The following is an 18,472-nucleotide window of genomic DNA, read 5'->3' as shown; positions in this document are numbered from 1 at the left end:
ATGTATTTATTATAGATAAGTGATAATGGATATTGCACCCAATATCCATTACAAGATATTCTAAAAACTATCAGTATCACATGTAAACTGAACAGCATGACCAAAACAAGGAAATTAAGGTGATTCATGTAGCAATATGCTGCATAAAAATGTGCAAGAAGTTTTAGCAAGCTACAACTTTGATATTTTTTTTTAAATGGTTGAAACATGATTAACAAAAAACGACCTCAGAGTGCAAATGAAATGATTCTAATTTAACATTAAACTCAGATAATTGTAAGGTATCTTCCATTGTAATTTAGTTTTCCATTGCACATTGCTTTTCTATTCCTAGTCTTGTCGTGCTGTTTGAGCTGTGCATTCTACACTTTGAAACGGCAAGAATTCTGCTTGCAAAGGGTGAATCACTGGCTTGATTGTTTTCTCTTTCGTAACATTTCTTCATCAGAAAGGCAGCACTTTACATTTAATCCAGATATTTAAATATATTGACAAAACCCACATATTTAACTGTGTTCTTACTGATATAGGAATCAGTGGGTACAACGATACGTTGCTTGCTAACTATGCAATGTTGATAGGCAATTGCAGTGAGGAAAAAAAAACTCAGTCTAAAATTGGTCCGTTTTGGGAGGAGAGAGGGAAGGTGCCATCATTACACCCCCAATAGTTAAAAAACAGTTTTGCTTTCCTAAGAGGAACTGATGTCTGGAGTTAAGTTAAGAGAGTTCCTGGTAGGTTATGTAAGAGGTGTGGAGAAATGAAAACTGGATGGAGTAAGCACCAAGAAAAGAAAAACTGAGAGATGGATATGGATGAGGGAGGAGGATGATGGAAAAGGAGGGAGCAGAAAATTCAGAAAACCCCTATGGCACATACATTCCCCTGTGTACATGTGGAGTCAACTGTTGCGTACGTTGGCGCTGGCATTAGAAATGCCTAACATAGGACCGCAGCCACAGAGACCATATTTAGCCGGAGTTTAGAAGGACACATGCGTCGAGAGAAAGAGAGAGACTACCAGAATGCCCTTTTTTAGAATTGCTTCATAAGGAATAACATAGTTCTCTTATACCTTGTAAATTCCCCAAGTTTGAATTATAATTGTTATTGTTTTTGTATGACCAATGTATACAGTAACCTACTCAAATCAAGTATTATTCTTTTGACACACTTTGCTCTAAAACCATTGACATGCTGATCTCCTTGGCACAGCTGAGTCAGATGCAGCACTGATTGGGTGGCTGTTTATTTACATAACCCCTCCCTCCGTAGAATATAACTGGAGGGGAGTTGTTCTCTCAGCTGAGCCATGACCAATCAGCTAACAGCGGGCACTACTTACATCTGGCTAACGGGATGTATGACAAGCTTCCTCTGAAAAAGCCCCCGGCGAAACACGCGTCGGCACTGCTCACGGGGTTCCTCTGTGCGCACAGAGGTCCCCTGAACCTTTGACCACTGACCATCCTACTGGGCAATCCATTGATACTCAAGACCAGGTACTTTTCTCCCTCCCTGCCCTCTCACCGACTGCAGCTTAGCGCTGACACACTGCACTGTGTCACCACTGTGAGGCCACGAGACCAGTAGAGGCAGCTGCTTACTTCCGTCACTGTCATTACTTTGAAACTCTCATTCCCAATCCTATGTATATCAAGATTGGGAAAAGCAGATTTCATGGTATTTTAGAACACAGGTACTATTTTCACTTGATTATATATACTCTATTTGGGGGAACCTGGCACCCTTTTTGCATTTAATATCCCAGCCTGTAGATTGACAGTATAGAGATCTATCACAGACCTAACTGAATCTAATTAATGTTCCTTAATATGCTACATTAGTGTGTTCTCTCTGTGATCAGTATTAACATTTGAATGAGCATTTACGTTCACCTGACAATCAGCTGGGTTTTTTGTAAGGTTTTAGACCAGGTATTTTTCCTCCCTTCCCTGCTCTCTCACCGGCTGCGGCGCAGCGCTGATGCACTGCACTGCCTGGTAAAAGTGTGTTAGCCAGAGACCAGCACAGGCAGCAGAAGGAGTTGCTAACCTTACATCACTGTGTCTACACTTTGGAACTCTCATTCGCAATCCTATGCTATGCATGATTGGCAACAGCAGATTCTGGTGTATTTAAGATCACAGGCTCTATTTTTCCACTTGGACTAGGGTATACTTTATCTGTTTGGGGGGACCTGGTACCCTATCTCATGTTATCCATTACAGGATGGTTTCAGATAATACATTTATATTGAGATTAGAAAGTTATTGTGGTCTTGATGAATTTTAATATGTGTATTTCTTTCACCTTTATTTCTATTTGATTCTTACCTATATTTTCGCCGATAGTTGCCTTTCAGGCAATTATCTACACTTATCACAGATTTCACAGCACGGATTATATGCTTTCCTCTTTTTTGTTAGATTAGAAGGAAATACTGCTTCAGCCATAGGCTGGTGCAAGTCTCGATGGTGAACGCGACAGTGCGCTGATTGAGTGTTTGGAACCACCGGCGGATTTGCATCATCAATGGACATTGAAGTGGGCATCTCAAGACTTGCAGTGTCCGGCGCAAACTAGTACACAAGGGGAAGGCTGAAATGAGCATATACATATTACCGCCTCTGCGACTTTGCAAAAAATTGCAACCGTGGCTGCAACTGTGAGCTCCTCTGAATCAGCCCCAAAGTCTGGTCTTTACCTGTATATATAATAAGGAGGATTTCTTAGTGAAAAATTTTCTGTGAAAAGAAAAGATTTTGTCAACACTTTCTGTAGACAACGCCTAACATTTTTTGTATACTACAGACCCTAGACGTTTTCAAATCCTTAAAGGAAAACATAAATGTAAATTTATTTGAGACTCTCCTGTAGTGTTAAATAGTTGCAGAGAATAAAAGTTAAATAAAATAAGGCAATTTGCTGTGAATCATTGACTTTGAATGTTACTTCTTTTGATGCCATCTAGATAGATCATGTTTTATTGCTGGTGGTGTGATAATGTGCATCTTTATGGGGGAGGAGGGGGTTATGTTTTATTTTTGGTTAAGGTTCAGTATATATTTTTTTTTTCCCCAAATATATTTTTTATCAATGTTGAAACAAAGCAGTGAATTACAATCAACATCAATGAACATTTAAAAACCAAAAGCACTAGATGCCAAAGATACAGCAAAAAGATGTTAGCGTAACAGGACAGACAGAAACAAACTTCTAGAACAATAAAAAGGAACTAAATAAACAAACTGCGATGAGAATTGAATGTTTCAGAAATGCAGACACTTGTTCACACCAAAACAGAGCATGGATTTAAATACTACGTCGGGCGCACAGCACTGACAGTTATCGTTCATAGATATCATACAGTGTGTGCGCACCTTAATGAGATTGTAAGGCAGATGACTACTCTGACTACAGTGTTTGCAAATACGTGCTATAGCGCGTATTTTACCCGATGTCGGGCACTGGGGACTCACTTTTAGAAAGTTGCCGGGTCCCCGGGGACGCGCTGTGCTGTGGCCAATCACCGACAGCTGGCTGCAGTACCGCTCGTCCCCCTGAAAAAGACACAGCTGTCTGTTAGAGCAGCCAATGAAAGACAGAGAGACTCTCATTGGCTGCTGCTGTGGAAAGCCGTGCTGGGATCAAGTGTCTGATCCCAGCATCGGCATAGCATCCGTGCCCGACGCTGGGACAGTGTTTGTTCCCAGCGCCGGGAAAGCCACCGCGGCAGGTACCTGGTGAAGGAACCGCCTGGTCCCTTCCACCAGTGTCGGCGGTAAAGTGGCGGCGGGAGACGCTTGGCTCCAGGCGCAAGCTAAGCGGAACTCGCTGCCCGGAAGCCAAGAGGTGGCGGCGGTTGTTTGGCACTGGCCTCGAGCAGTTTGGCTCGCGGCCCATCAGCCAATAAGAGGCAGACGCGATGAGCCACTCGAGGCTCGCCGCATCATGGCCACGCCCACTTGCGGCGTCTATTCCCGCCGATGAGCGGGAAACTTCAGTCTGGCAGCGGAGGGTAGGAGTGAAGACCTCCCGAAGACAGAAGAACTGCGCAGCGCGGCAACAGTTCCAGCGGCCGCGCAAGAGGCCAGAAGACGGCGTGATCAAGGAGGAAGAAAGTAAGATGCGGCGCCGCTGGCCAGGATGGGCCAGCGGCAGAGGAATGAGGCTAGGGACCAAAATGGACTGCAGGGGTGGAATGAAAAAGAGCTGACGAAGCTCCCCCCCGCAGCCTCTTCCACCGTATGTGTAGGCGGCCTTGGGCCACCGTTATTTTCCCCTCCCTAGACAACCAGGGTTGTCGGGCACTAAGCCCGTGGGATAAATGCAGGCAAAATTCCTGTTGGTATATAGATGGGCACAAGGCCCGGGCTACATAGGGGGCATTAGGCCCAATTGAAGGTGTGAGTGACCTGGGCATTAGGTGAGCCAATAGTGGGGGCAATGCATAGGGGGTAAACTACTGGAGGCAATGCATAGGGGGACTACTAGGGGTAATGCGTAGGGGGATTACTACTAGGGGTAATGCATAGGGGGATTATTACTAGGGGTAATGCATAGGGGGATTACTACTGGGGGCAATGAATAGGGGGATTACTACTGGGGGCAATGAATAGGGGTCAACTACTGGGGGCAATGAATATGGGTCAACTACTGGGGGCAATGCATGGGGGGGGACTACTACTGGGGGCAATGCATGGGGGGGGACTACTACTGGGGGCAATGCGTAGAGGGACTAAAGGGCATTAATGTGCGGCATAATGTGTAAAGGGCATTAATGTGCGGCATAAAGTGTAAAGGCCTGGCATGGCTGTGTGACATCATTTGTAAGGGCTATTACTGCATGGCATAATGTGTAAAGACAGGGCATTAATGTGCGGCATAATGTGTAAAGGTCGGGCATGGCTGTGTGGCATCATTTGTAAGGGGTTAGGGGAGGTCTGAGAGGCATATGGGGAGCTCTAAAGCATAAATTATGATGGGACCCAGAAATGATCAGGTAGGACCCCATTATTTTGTCACTCACCGCGATCACTGCCTTAGGTGGTATATCCCACACATTGGGATATACCTCCTAAGGCAGATGAGAGCTTAATGGGTATAGGCCACAGGTTCTCAAGCTCGGTCCTAAGGACGCCAAACAGTGCATGTTTTCCAGGTCTCCTCACAGAATCACAAGTGAAATAATTAGCTCCACCTGTGGATCTTTTAAAATGCATCAGTGTGTAAAGAATACACCTGTGCACCTGCTGGGTGACCTGGAAAATGTAACCTGTGTGGGGTCCTGAAAACTGAGTTTGAGAACTACTGGTATATGCAAATTATTCTTGCCTTATTGAATTGGATTCTATATAGCGGTGGTTCTCAAATTCGGTCCTCAGGACCCCACCCAGGTCACGTTTTCCAGGTCACCCAGCGGGTGTACAGGTGTATTCATTACTCACTGACACATTCGAAAAGATCCACAGGCGGAGCTAATTAGACCTGGACAACATGCACTGTTTGGGGTCCTGAGGACTGAGTTTGAGAACCTGTGCTATAAAGGATACTTTCATTATTCTGTAATAATAGAAATCATTGTATTACATTACATTATTCTAGTACAACTTTCAGAAAAATTACATGTATTGTAATTGTTTTTCTTTGACCCCTAAAATTTCATACATTTCTTTAGACTGATAATAGGGCCTAGATTAAATTTTCCTTTCATCTGAAACTTCTGCTGTATGAGAAACTTCTCAACATCCTAGAAATATGAAAATGTTGAACTTCTCTTGATTCTAATTGATCAGAATAAATACTATACCAACATATTTTTGGCCTTCGTAGATTCAGATACTTTTTGGTAACTAAAGTATACGTCATAATTTTTCATCCATTTACTCAATTCTGTCACAAGAGGGGTATCTGCTGGTGTTCACCACCATTGCAAAAAGCAAACTTTCTATCTATCCTGCAGGGAAGCTTTTAAGCTTGTATCACAAAAAATGCGCAAATCTGTATCTTTGCAGGTTTCTCTGTTAAATCAAACTTTTTTTTTTTTTCTTATTAGGTGCTTCAGTAACAAGAGAGAAAAGAGATTAGAAACCCTTCTCTCTTGAAGTACTGCTTTGACCATTTATAGTACATCTTTGAAGTGCAGCACCTGGATCCAATGCTAGATATGCGGACGACAAACACACTAGAAGAATCTCTTTCTCCTTTCAATCTTCAAGTATCTGCAGTGTTTTTAATCAACCCAGGCTCCAATAAATACTACAATACAACCTCATGCCTGCCCTCATGCAACATGCATATACTCAAAATGCATCTTCTTAAAGGGCACTTCAAAACTGTAAAATCACTTATGAAGTCCAGGCCTACATTTACAAATATATATGGTTTTACCAAGTATTATGTACCCTATACTATTAGGATCTCCACAGTCTTGGTGTATAGAAAACTAAGCAGTCATTATGTTAAAAGAGGTATACTTTTATATGCTTTTACAGGACAGAACCCAAGTTAAAAGGCTACAGAATGTAAAATAAAGAATCATATAAATATAAGTTCCCATATATCGACAGAACTGGATATGTATGAATGTCTGCATAAGGTGGCTAAATGTGATAGTTTAATGGAGTGAATGATATGTTTGCTGTCTGCAAAAATATGGTTCCCATCTCACTCACACCTTTACAGGAAATGTCCTCCGTTCTGAGAAGTTCCTGATATTTATATTTTATCCTGAGATGTTATTTATAGCTCTCTTACATACAACATTTTGGATTAGGGTGTATTTTCATGAAATAAACTACATCCCCTAATACAATGAGAAAATTAATTGCACGCAGCATAGCATGTGAACATTCTTCAATGGAATTAGTCTTGCCATATTGAAAATGTGGGCTTCCACTAGCCCACACAACAAATTGAAAGACCCAGTTAAAAGATCTCAAACCAATCAGTAAATTAAGGGATGACATGAAAGTAGGTGTATGAAGCAAAGAACCACTGTAATGGTGCATACACACGGTCAGATTTTTCCTTCAGATATGAACGATAACGATTTAAAAATCGTTCAGTCGTTCATATCTGAAGGAAAATCTGACATATCTGACATGCCTGAACGATGGACGATGAACGATTCGCGTTCCCGTTTGTCAGATAACGATATCTGACATCTGATGTGTTTGCAGTCAGACTTGGACGATTCCATTCATTTTAATGCAGTCAAAAATCTTTCAAAACTTTGGTAAACTCGTTCATCTGACAAATCTGACCGTGTGTATGCTCCATAAGCCAATTTGATACATCTTTGGGACACACTGAGGCCATTCTGGGGACACACGATGTTATATATAGTGGGCACAGCGTATATTCTTAATATATACCAAAATGATTACAAAATCAGACCCACTCTTAATGACATGGTATATATATATATATATATATATATATATATATATATATATATATATATATACACACACACACACACACATATATATATATATATATATATACATACATACATATACATACACAATTAAATGCCCCAGTACCTTTTGAATTACTTTGTACACCGAGTCAATGCAATTTTAACAGGCTTTATGTACAATAAACAGGAAGGGTTTTGTCAGTAAATGCAGGCAGAATTCTGTAAAACGGCACTGCTCCCGAACACAAGTGACATCGAGAGTGGGGGACATTTTAAAACAGTGGTTTGTATTTTTAGAGCCACTTTCATGCATTGTACTAGCATTAAAAACACTAGTACAGAGAGAGAAAAAAAACAGACACCAGAGTGTATGACTTAAGTTACAATGTTCCTCACACTTGAAAAATAAAAAGCAATGCACAGAATAGAAATAAAAGAAACATAAAAAAACAAATAACACAGATTTCTAATTATTGTAAAAAGAAAATAAATACCTTAAGTCCAGGCATAAACCTAGTGTCCTTTTCTACCACCAGAAGTTCTTCAACATCGGAATTCAGAATAGCTCTTGTAAGTCCTCCTGGCCCTGGTCCGACCTCACACACATAATGATATTTTATATTTCCAGCTTTTCTGACTATTTTATCTGAAAAACAGGATTTTTAATAAACAAAAGTGACCTTCACACATGCACAGAAGTGAGAAAACTTTAGTGGAGATTTATCTTGCTGAAACAAACAAATCACAAGGAGTCATCCATTACAAATGGAAAGAAGCCTTGCACATCAGCACAGGAAGGGGGACTTTACTATAAGTGTGGTAGAGCTGTTGGATTAATTACCAGTTGAGGTGGTGACATTGTCAGAATGAAAGAGGTTTTTTCTAGAAATTATTTTCTGTAACTGTAGGCAGCAGCTGATCATGGCAATTTTCTCAGATCATCATATCTGGTATGAGGAAGGGACTTTACCCTTGTATGGATAAACTTGCAATCTTCGCTCTCAGGGTTTTGTTTGGACTTCCTCCAGATGAAAACATTTAGGGTGGTGGGGGTATTAAATAGTTTTTTTCGCACCCGATCTCCCATCTAAAGTGACGGCAGATCTGGGGGAAGAGTCCCTCAGGAGGGTGGAGGAAAGAATGGGCGCACTCTCACCCGATCGGCATATCAATTAAATAGCTTTGTCAGGCACTGGGCACCCAAAAAACAATTGAATTTCTCACTTAGGATTTATGAATGGTTGAAATATTTGAATCTTTTTTCAACCTTACGATTTAACTTCTGCACAAATTTCAAGTTGTAGATGAACCAATAACGAGGATGGGTTCTATTACTCTTAGCATTAGTCTAATATCTAATGAACAGTTAAGGGATTTCTGGATCATAAGTAGAAAAAGAGGCATGGCCAATGCACCCCCCTTTTAATCATAGTAGAGGGCGCGCCCAGCACTCACTGAGATGCAGGGCTGCCCCTAAGCTCTCTCCACACTAAGAATAGATTCTGTGCACGGCATCTATTCACTGGTCGGTGATTGTTTCATCAGAACATTCCACCACGGGACACTGCGGCTAGTGGGTGGGGATGGCCATTTCAGTAAGGCACCGCCAAAAGGGTTGGGCGCATTTCAGCGCGTTTAAATCGTGAATCATACAGATCAAAGACCAGAATAAAAACCTGCAGTATTATCCAACTCCTCAGAGTTAAATAATTGTAATAATATTTTTGTTGAGAAGAATAAAAAAAAATAAAAAAATATGTATAGAAGAAACACATAACAGCCTGCAAGTTACTGGCAGCCAAGAGATTTTGTCGACTAGTTGCTATATTTAAAACTTCACTTTTTTAAAAGACAAAACTAACCTGGTTTTGCCTTTAAAAAAAAAAAAATGGTACTTTAAAATTAACGGCAAAATCGCCAAACTCTTCTGTTGTACTCTCTGGCACCATTGTTTTATATGAAATGTGTTCCGTTATTACTGGAGGGTGGAGTAGAGGAGCTGTGCAGAGCTGTGAGGGGGCCTCCATGTTACTATATCCATTCAACTGTGACCATTGTGTGGAAAAGTACAGTGTGTATAACAGTTGCATAACACACAGAGCTGTGCTCCTCAATCACTCCTGTAATTTTTTTGGGGGGACAGTGATCTGGCTCCTAGATATTAGAAAAATTTGTCAAGCCCTGACATAAAAGTATGTTATACACTTAAATACAATCTCTTTTTGGTAGAAGTTTCATTTTCAGAAGCCTTTGGGAACAGGAGTAAAAAAAAAAATATATATATATATTAAATATGGCAGTTCAACCCTTCTTGCACTAACCACGCAACTGGCAAGTTCAGACTTGTCTTGTAGTGTCTTTCTCTGTGTTCTAGGGATGTTCATCGGTGGTTCTACCATTGCTGGTGCAATAACAAACTATAGTGAACCATCGATGGTTTGCACCACTCAGTCTGGCTGCAGTTTCTGCATTGAGAGCATGTGATATAGCGTTCCCGCTAGGCTGTTTTAGCGGGGCGCGGGGTCCTGCCCTCCTTCTGGAGGGCAAAAAGCAACATGCCCTCCAGGAGGGCAAAAAGCGCCCTGCCCTCACAGCCTGCGGGTGCCGTCTTCACCCCGGGTCACAGTGTCCCGCAGGTGGAGAAATGTGCGGTGACCCAGTCACCGCCGGAGAATAGACGCCGGAATCTATTCTCCCTGTCTGCAGCGCTTGGTGGCTGCCCGGTGTGTCCGTAAGTGCCGGGTATGCCACCAAGAGTGACGAAAAGGGGACGAGTCTTATAGACACGCCCCTTTTCAATGGCCTCACCCCCTTTCGGACACGCGCGCGCACTAAGGTGCCCTCTCTAGCTCCGGCACCCTGCCTGCCGCAGGAGCTAGAGTGAACACTATACAAGACAGGCTTGTCTCCGGTAGGGGGCAGCCAGGTCGGCATAGGTAGCATAGCTAGACATATTACCAAGCATTAGAAGCGGAACGGGGGACGTGACCATGCGATTGCATAATGTCGAGATTACCTACATTGTGAAGAAGGGGCGGGACCATGATTATGCAATTCAGCATGTGCAGGGGTTTGTGTGGGAGCTGCAAGGGGATCCGGGGGATGGGTAGGCAGCCGGCAGGGAGAATTGCCTGCTTTTCTGGGGTCTGGGAGTACCATCCAATTTTCGTGAGGCTCCCAGCTGTTTCAGGAGAGTAGAGATACAAGGTACTAAGATAGTTTATCTCACAGGCTCGCAAGCGGGTCGATGGTGCCCAAGTGCGCATGCGCACTACGGAGGCGGCTCCGTCATGCGCGAGACCCGAAAAACGACGGTCAAGCCGTCGTTAAGGGCCTCGCACCAAAGGGGGCGTGCTGTCGATGGTGATTGACAGAACGCACCCTTTTGTGGGCGCGCCGGGGGCGTGGCTGCCCAGACGGAGGCGTTCCCATGGGAACGCCTACCGTCTTGGGCCAGCCGCACTGACATCACTAGTGATGTCAGTGGGAGTGCTTTTGGCTCTGATAGAGCCAAAAGCACTCCTGGGCTTGCGGCAGCGAGATCCTACCACAGGGTCTCGTCGCAAGCCTGATGGTCGCGATGGTCTTGACCATCGCGACCATCATTTTGGCCGCTCGCTATAGCTGTGGGTGGTCACCCACAGCTATGCGAGCGGCCAGGAGGCCGCTCCAAAAAGGAGAAGGGACGGCCCTGATTCAGAGCGAGCGCTCTGTCAGAGCGTCCGGCTCTGAATCAGGGCCTCAGTCCTCAGTGCACTCTAACAGTCAAGGCTTTTAGGATATCCATGCTTGACCACAGGTGACTTAATTAGTACCTCAGTCAGTTTGATTTAACCACCTGTGCTCAACCATGGATATCTCTAAAACCTGAACTGTTGGCGTGCGTTGAGGACCGCATTTGGGAACCTCTGGTTTATCTAATACAGTTTATCAGTAAATAGTAGTAGTTTGATCAAAAGCGTGACAAATGGATAAGTACATTAGGGCTCAGTGCTGCAACCCATTTGATATTAAAAAGGACATACAGATGGGTCCTCATATGGGATGCAGTCTGGTTACCGGCAGGCGATATCCCGACACTGCAAGCCCGACAGGGGACTAAAGATTGGCGTCAAAATCCCAATGCCCATCATTAGCCCCACTACGAAATCCCGACACCTAGCATATAGAACAAAGGTAAGCCGGGTGTTTTACGTTTTAGCTGCAGTTGAAGAGAGGGGGTAGGGGGTTAGGTTTAAGGACCCCCGGGGGGACTTAGGGGCAAGCACCCCCCACGGGAGGGTAGGGAAAGGTGGAGGGGGGTTTAGGGTTAGGCACCCCCCCTGGAGGGTTAGGTCTATGGGTGCGGGGAGGGGGGGGGTTAGGGTTAGGCACCAATAAGGGAGGGTTAGGGTAGGGAGAGGGGAGGGTTAGTGTGCTTACCAGCCCCAGTCAGGATTTGGCGCCTTCTGTCTTTTGGTGTCGGTATATATGATCCGGCGGATATTCAGCTATTCTAGCCTGCTTGCACGTTTAACAGCCCTTCTAGTCTCACATGCCGTGGCATGACTTGGTAGCGCAGAGCATCTTTTGTGCGACTTTTTACCTTCAAATGCATCTTATTCGCACATTGATGCGAACAGATAACATTTTAAATCAGCAGAAGCTGAATGTGCTATGCAGCATGCCTATGATCTGTGAGCGAGTGCGGGTGTATCTACATGCGAAACGCTACATTACAGTGTCAGCGGCTGTAACACTGTAACGTAGTGTTTAGCATGCAGATACAACCAACCGCAGTCTCACACAGAACATAGGCATGCAGCATATCATTTTAATCAGCAGTAGCTGCATGTGCTATCTATTCACAAAGCTGTGTGAATAAAACGCATTTGAAGGTAAAAAGTAGCACGAAAAAACACTCAGTGCTACCAAGTCACACAGAGCTCCGGCGTTATGTGTGGTGCGACTTCTAGCTCATGGGGGTTAGATGTGTATGGACACATCTGTAGCAGCAGTAGAAAACAATGACGGAAGATGCTACCATGGATGATGAAAATACAGACACGTGTGAAAGTGATCAAATGATTTGTGAGAACTGTAGGAAACAAATTAAAAGGGATTCTTTAACTACTGAGGAAGGACCAAGCACATCAATTGATGAGGAAAGTGACACAGAAGTAGCAACATGAAGGACTGAGGGCCTGATTCAGAGCCGTTCGCTATTTGTGGTCGTTCGTTCAAAAACAAGGGGTGGCTATTCAAATGATCCGTTCGCAAATTGCAGTCTGTTCCCACCTCTAAGTCTGAACGAGCGAGCAAAACATACGCTCGTTTATTTGATAAAAACGCCCCCTGGCCGCACGCACCATACGTCATGTCCGCTATTTAATAGATTAATCGAGTACATCGTACAGCGTATGAACTGCTCGCTATTCTTGTGGTTGGTGTTTTCAACCGCTATTTTGCGAGCAGTTCTGAGTTAAAAAAAAACAAGTGACGTGGTCAATGACGCTGCTGTATTAATTATGCACTCCCTTAAAACGCCCGTTTTGACCTTTAAGCACGCCTGCGTTAGGATCTCCACTCCCCGTTTTCAAGCACCTTCCCGTTACCACCCACATACGCCTCATTCTGTCACTCAAAATAGCAGGCCCTCGCTATATTGCGTACCAACGATTTTCGGCCGCACTGACTGGTTCGCGCATGCGTACTAAAAACCGTACGCATGCGCAGATGTGCGAACATCGCTCGGAACGAGCGTACTGCCGCTAGCGAGTGGCTCTGAATGAGGGCCTGAATCAGCTTTGCAGTCATTAAATGAAAGTTTAAGCAGTGTGGGAGCATTAACTATCAAGAGGTAAAGAACGACAGAAGAAAACTTGCAAAATGAAAGCTGTAAAAATCACAAAAGTTATTAAAAGGATATATTCCATATTCCAACTGAGGAACCTGTGTCTGATAAATGATTTCTACTGCTGCTGTGTCCTTTAATATAAAATGGGTTGCAGTACTGAGTCTTTATGTACTTTTTATTCATTTGTCACACACTTGATCAAGCTACCACTATTCACTGATAAAGTGTATTAGGTAAACTGTCTTAGGGCCTAATTCATTACGGATCACAACTGCAAATGCAATAGTTATTACACACGCAGTTCCACTGTGATAGTATGCTAATCCATTGTGATTAGCTCATGCTGCTGTATCACTACACAGGGACACCCACCTTACTTTACACACATCGGTAATGTTTAGCAAGACTGCAAACCATTGGTACAATTGCAGCCTCATGCACATTTGCACGAGCTCTGACCTTACTCAGGAATTGCTAACTGAATTGCAAGCTATGAGTACTCAAGCTGCGTACGGCATCGCAGTGGCTAATTTATGCATGACAATGTAACGTCGTTCAAACGCACTGGCACGCCTGCTTTTCACCAACCACCCCCCCATCACCTCCCACAAACAGCACTTCCTGTCAATCACTCTGCGATGGGTCTGCGTAATCAATACGACCGCAGTGGACCGTTCGTGCACTGCTATGCATGCGCAGTACGCAACAATTGGCCGATTGAATGCATTTTAGCAACTGCAATCCTTGCTGAATCAGGCCCTTAACCCCTTCTATCACTAGTTCTCAATGCAGAAGCTGCAGCCAGACTGATAAGAACACAGTAGGTATGTCCATTGACCATCAATAGTTTACAAATATCGATGGTTTACTACCACTGGTTGATCATTTTTGATATCGATGGCAGAGAGCCAAATCTTTTCTGCCATCAATGGCAAAGTGGAACCTGGTGGGGGGGTTTTCTGCTCATGACAAAACTTATCCTCGCCCCCTGACTATCCGCTAAGCCCCACCCCTTTTTTGATCAGCCCGCGGCTTGCCAGACACACGGCAGCGGTGCCCATCAAATGGTGCAAACCATTGATGGTTCACTATAGATTGTTGTTGTACCATTGATGGTTATCACCGATGGTGCCCATCAATGGAAACCCACCGATGGCCATCCCTAAGACACAGAAAGAGACACTACAAGACAAGTCTGAACTTGCCAGTTGCATGGTTAGTGCAAGCAGGGTTGAACTGCAGTAATTACAGTTTCCCAAAATGAAACTTATACCAGAAAGTGTATTTAAGTGTATAACATACTTTATGTACAAAAAAAATTTTTTTTATTTTTTTAGATATTCAAGGTCAAAAGGTCACATCATGTGACCTTGAAACGTAAAAGTCAATATTTAAATATAAAACTATTTTTTATTAAAACTCTGGTCCCTTAGCTTCAAGACAAACATGAAAGTTCTACCACAATTAGAAGCAGTTATGATTCGTTTTAGTTGACCTTGAAAACGAAAATTTAAAATGTTTTGTCATGTTTGCAACCCTGTAGCGTGAACAATGGGGTAACACTGAGGGCTAAAATTTTATATATGAAAATTACTTTATGCTGTCTACCATCCTACCATATTTTATGAAAATCTGAGATGGCCAGGTTGAAAAGTTGCTTCTTTTGTGACGATTTGGCATGGAATGACCCGGAGAGGCGTAACTGAAGCGTGCCAGTCGCATAGCATGGGAAAAGCTGGTTAACGCAGCTAATCTGTGGGATTCTCATCCTGGAATGCGGCAGTCACAAGTGAGGGCCTGGTAGCGAAAAACAATTGAATAGCTCCCGGGACTTTAGAGAGGATCTATTATTGCCAAAAACAATTGAATTGCCTCCAAGTTTTTGGAATTTTTACCTACATCAGTTTGTCCATGTGATGTTGATTTCATATTTCTCTTAATACAAATCTATCTTAAGACATCTATCTGCAGATATACCATCACCTCTTTTTGTTTGGTCTACTAAACACAAACTACTAGACCACACCTTTTGAAGGGTAGTGGATAAGTGGAATAGCCTCCCAACAGAGGTGGTTGAAGCTAAGGGAGCATACACACAGTCAGACATGCTAGATCAACGATGAACGATTTGACCAACGATCTCATTAACGATGAACGATTTCTGACAGTATTTAAATGAATATCGTCCAAATCTGACAATAAACAGTCAATATCAGATATCGTTTGTCGATGCATGCCAAACATGTCAACGATATGAACGATGTAATGATTTTTACAATAGTTATCATTCATATCTTCCAGAAAATCTGACGGTGTAGGATAAGCATAAGAATATCCTTAAGAGAGACCTTAGGAGCAAATAGGGTGGAAGTTGCCAAAAGGATAAATGAAAAGGGGCAGACTAGATGGGCCAAGTGGTTCTTATCTGCCGTCAAATTCTATGTGTCTATGTAACATGCCAACAAGATGGGTGTGGTACAGAAGACAGACACTCAATAGATCGACAACAGATGGTAGACAAACTATAGGTCGTACATGGACAAAAAGTAAAAATTTTATTGAGAGAGACAGAGATATATATAGATATAGATATATATATATATATATATATATATATTTTAAGCGTAATCTTCACCCTAACTCTCCCTGTGGTGCCTAACAATAAAAGGTGCGTACACACTAGACATCATGTGGAGGGAGCGATCCTTCAGGCGACGGGGGCAACGTATCGGGCGGCCAGTACACACTAGACGATCCGGTGCCCGACTGCCCAATATGTCGGCCCCTGCCGCATACTGCTGTATGGGGTCATCAGCCGCATCATCAGGTTAGCCTGCATGCGGGGCCGACCTGACGATACGGCCGACGGGAGCACGCACCGGCTAACATAGTGCGTACAAACTTAGCAATTTTGACATTTGTCGTTACAATAACGTCCGAATTTGGCTAATTCCTAAAAAAAAAAATTGTCTAGTGTGTATGCACCTTAACCCTCCCCCTGGTGCCTAACCCTCACCCTAGTGCCTAACCATAACCTTAAAAAATGTTGAAAAAAAAATACAAGTGCCAACCATTTGTCGCAGTCGACCATCTGGTGTCGACCTATCGAGTGTCTTTGTAGACACTGTCTATATTTAATCCAGATACCCAACAAGATATAGGGCTCTATTTAGTAAATTGGTATGTAAAATATCAACACATTTTGCAGATTTTCGTACCACTATTTGTGCTTTATTTACCAAAACACCAGCCTGAGAGGTCCTGCATTAACCTGTCTTTGGCAAGTGAGTTTTGGCATCCCTGCATCAGTGTAATGCTGATGCGAAGGTGACTTTTTCCTGCCTTGATCTTCATTGTCCATAGCGCATGCTAGACAGTCCAGTAAATTTCAGACTTCGCATGCTTGGTCTTACCTGCTTGCACAAGCGCAAAAGTTAACCGATTTCAGACTGCGCATGTGTAGTAAAAACAGAAATGGAAGTCACAGGAACAAAGTCCGGGGAAGCCGGTAAGGCACACATAAAGCCATCCAGAAGCGGCAAACTCATATTTTGACCATCTTTATAAAAATGGATCCTACACAGACTACAATGCTACTTATGGGATATGCAGGAATATGTCTATCAATGAATAAGCAGAGACATATATTACTCTGCACCTCTCAGTTTACTAGATAGGGAGAAAGGAAAATCTTGCCTTCTCCAACTAAATGCTGGAGAACAGCAATTTTATAATTTACTAAATGGAGTTCATAATGCTATGTACTCCTGGGCTAACTATAGATGTTTGTACAGAACACAGAAGTGAGTAACATGTCAACATTGTTTATATTGAAGTAGTGAGAAAGAGTCTAACAAAAAATGTGATGTGTATATATATATATATATATATATATATATACATACACACACACACATCAGCAAAAAGAGTAGCTCAGCAGAAGCACTGTAAAGTACCTGTATTTTACAACATTTGATAAAAACGAAAACATTCTTAAAAACACACTAATTCTTAAATAAAAAGAAGTTAAAAAACAAAAAGTATGACAGCACCTACCTGTGAGTCTCAAGTCCAGCAAAAAGTTTTGGGAGAGCTGTTTTTCAGCTCTTAAATGGTAAAGTTGGATAATCTCCCTAATAGTTGGTAAGGGTGGTAAACGGTACAAGGACATCTTTCCATAAACTGGAATAAACAGAATCCAGAGGAATATGTAATCTCCTCCCCACACTGATGTTGTCTAACAAGCCGCCCAGTAAAACTCCGTTCAGTCCCCTGTTACCGGCACCGTGAGTAACCCGGCAGAAAGTCGCGCCATGATGACGTTTCATATGGAACGTCAGTGCAGCGTGACTTATTGGCCGCGTCACTGGCAGGAGATGCAGATCCTACCCCGTCTTTCTCAGTATACAAAGTCGCGGTTGTCGGCGGGATTTGGCAACAGTTGCTATTTGCCCGTCTATCTATAGTGAAGAAGACAGTGGACGACTTGCGTTCACTCCACCCTGCGTTACGGCGGCATCCTGTTTGTGATTGGACCTTCTTTAAAGCCAGCAAGTGGGGCAGTATCTGGGCTGGCTATTGGTGTACGGTTACAGCTGGAAAGTAAGAGCAGTGTTTGGGCCACTCTTTAAAATTAAATTTGTGTCCAACCAGCAAGTCTGCAGTATCTGGGCCACACTTAAAAGTTTTTTTTTTATTTTTTTTTTATGTGTACAGACAGTGCAGTGTTTGGGCTGCTCATATAAAATATATTTGGGTTCAAACAGCAAGTGTGCAGTATTTGTTCCGCTCATAATATAGTAGTGTCCAAATTGCAAGTGAGCAGTATTTGTTCCGCTCATAATATAGTAGTGTCCAAATTGCAAGTGAGCAGTATGGTCTGTTCTTAGAAAATGTATTTGTGTCCAACCAGATTTCCAACAAGGACATTGCAGATGAGGCTGGTCCAGCTTCTTAATCACAGTCTGTTTTGCATGAAACATGCTTCTCCAAACATTGCAGGCGTAAACACTGACTGATATAAAACATTTCTCTGGTTGTTGGTAATAGATAATGTAATGATGTGTTCCACGTGTATAATATGGAAAGAGACTGGCCACAAACAAGCAAGTGACTTGGGTGACTATTCCGTGCAAAAAACTTAGAAAAGAAAGTTTACTTGACCATGAGCAAAGAAAGTTACACACTGAGGGCCTGATTCACTACGAATC

General features: G+C 43.0%; 1 protein-coding gene across 1 annotated transcript in view; it reads right to left on the bottom strand.

Annotated features, from left to right (window-relative positions):
* TFB1M (transcription factor B1, mitochondrial) overlaps positions 1-17,765 on the bottom strand; it is a 66,544-nt gene extending 48,779 nt beyond the window's left edge. Inside the window, exons 1-2 of the mRNA XM_088448964.1 lie at positions 17,319-17,765; positions 7,921-8,072 (exon numbers count right to left, since the gene is read on the bottom strand). Of these exons, the coding sequence (XP_088305090.1) occupies positions 7,921-8,072; positions 17,319-17,433 (267 nt within the window). The 5' untranslated portion in view covers positions 17,434-17,765. The remainder of the gene's footprint in view (positions 1-7,920; positions 8,073-17,318) is intronic.
* Between the last annotated feature and the right edge of the window lie 707 nt (positions 17,766-18,472).

The sequence above is a fragment of the Taudactylus pleione genome, unplaced genomic scaffold (assembly GCF_031769625.1).
Source record: "Taudactylus pleione unplaced genomic scaffold, aTauple2 ptg000473l, whole genome shotgun sequence".
NCBI classification, from domain to species: Eukaryota; Metazoa; Chordata; class Amphibia; order Anura; family Myobatrachidae; genus Taudactylus; species Taudactylus pleione.
Note: the sequence above shows the minus strand (reverse complement) of the source record. Positions and strands in the feature narration are given on the sequence as shown.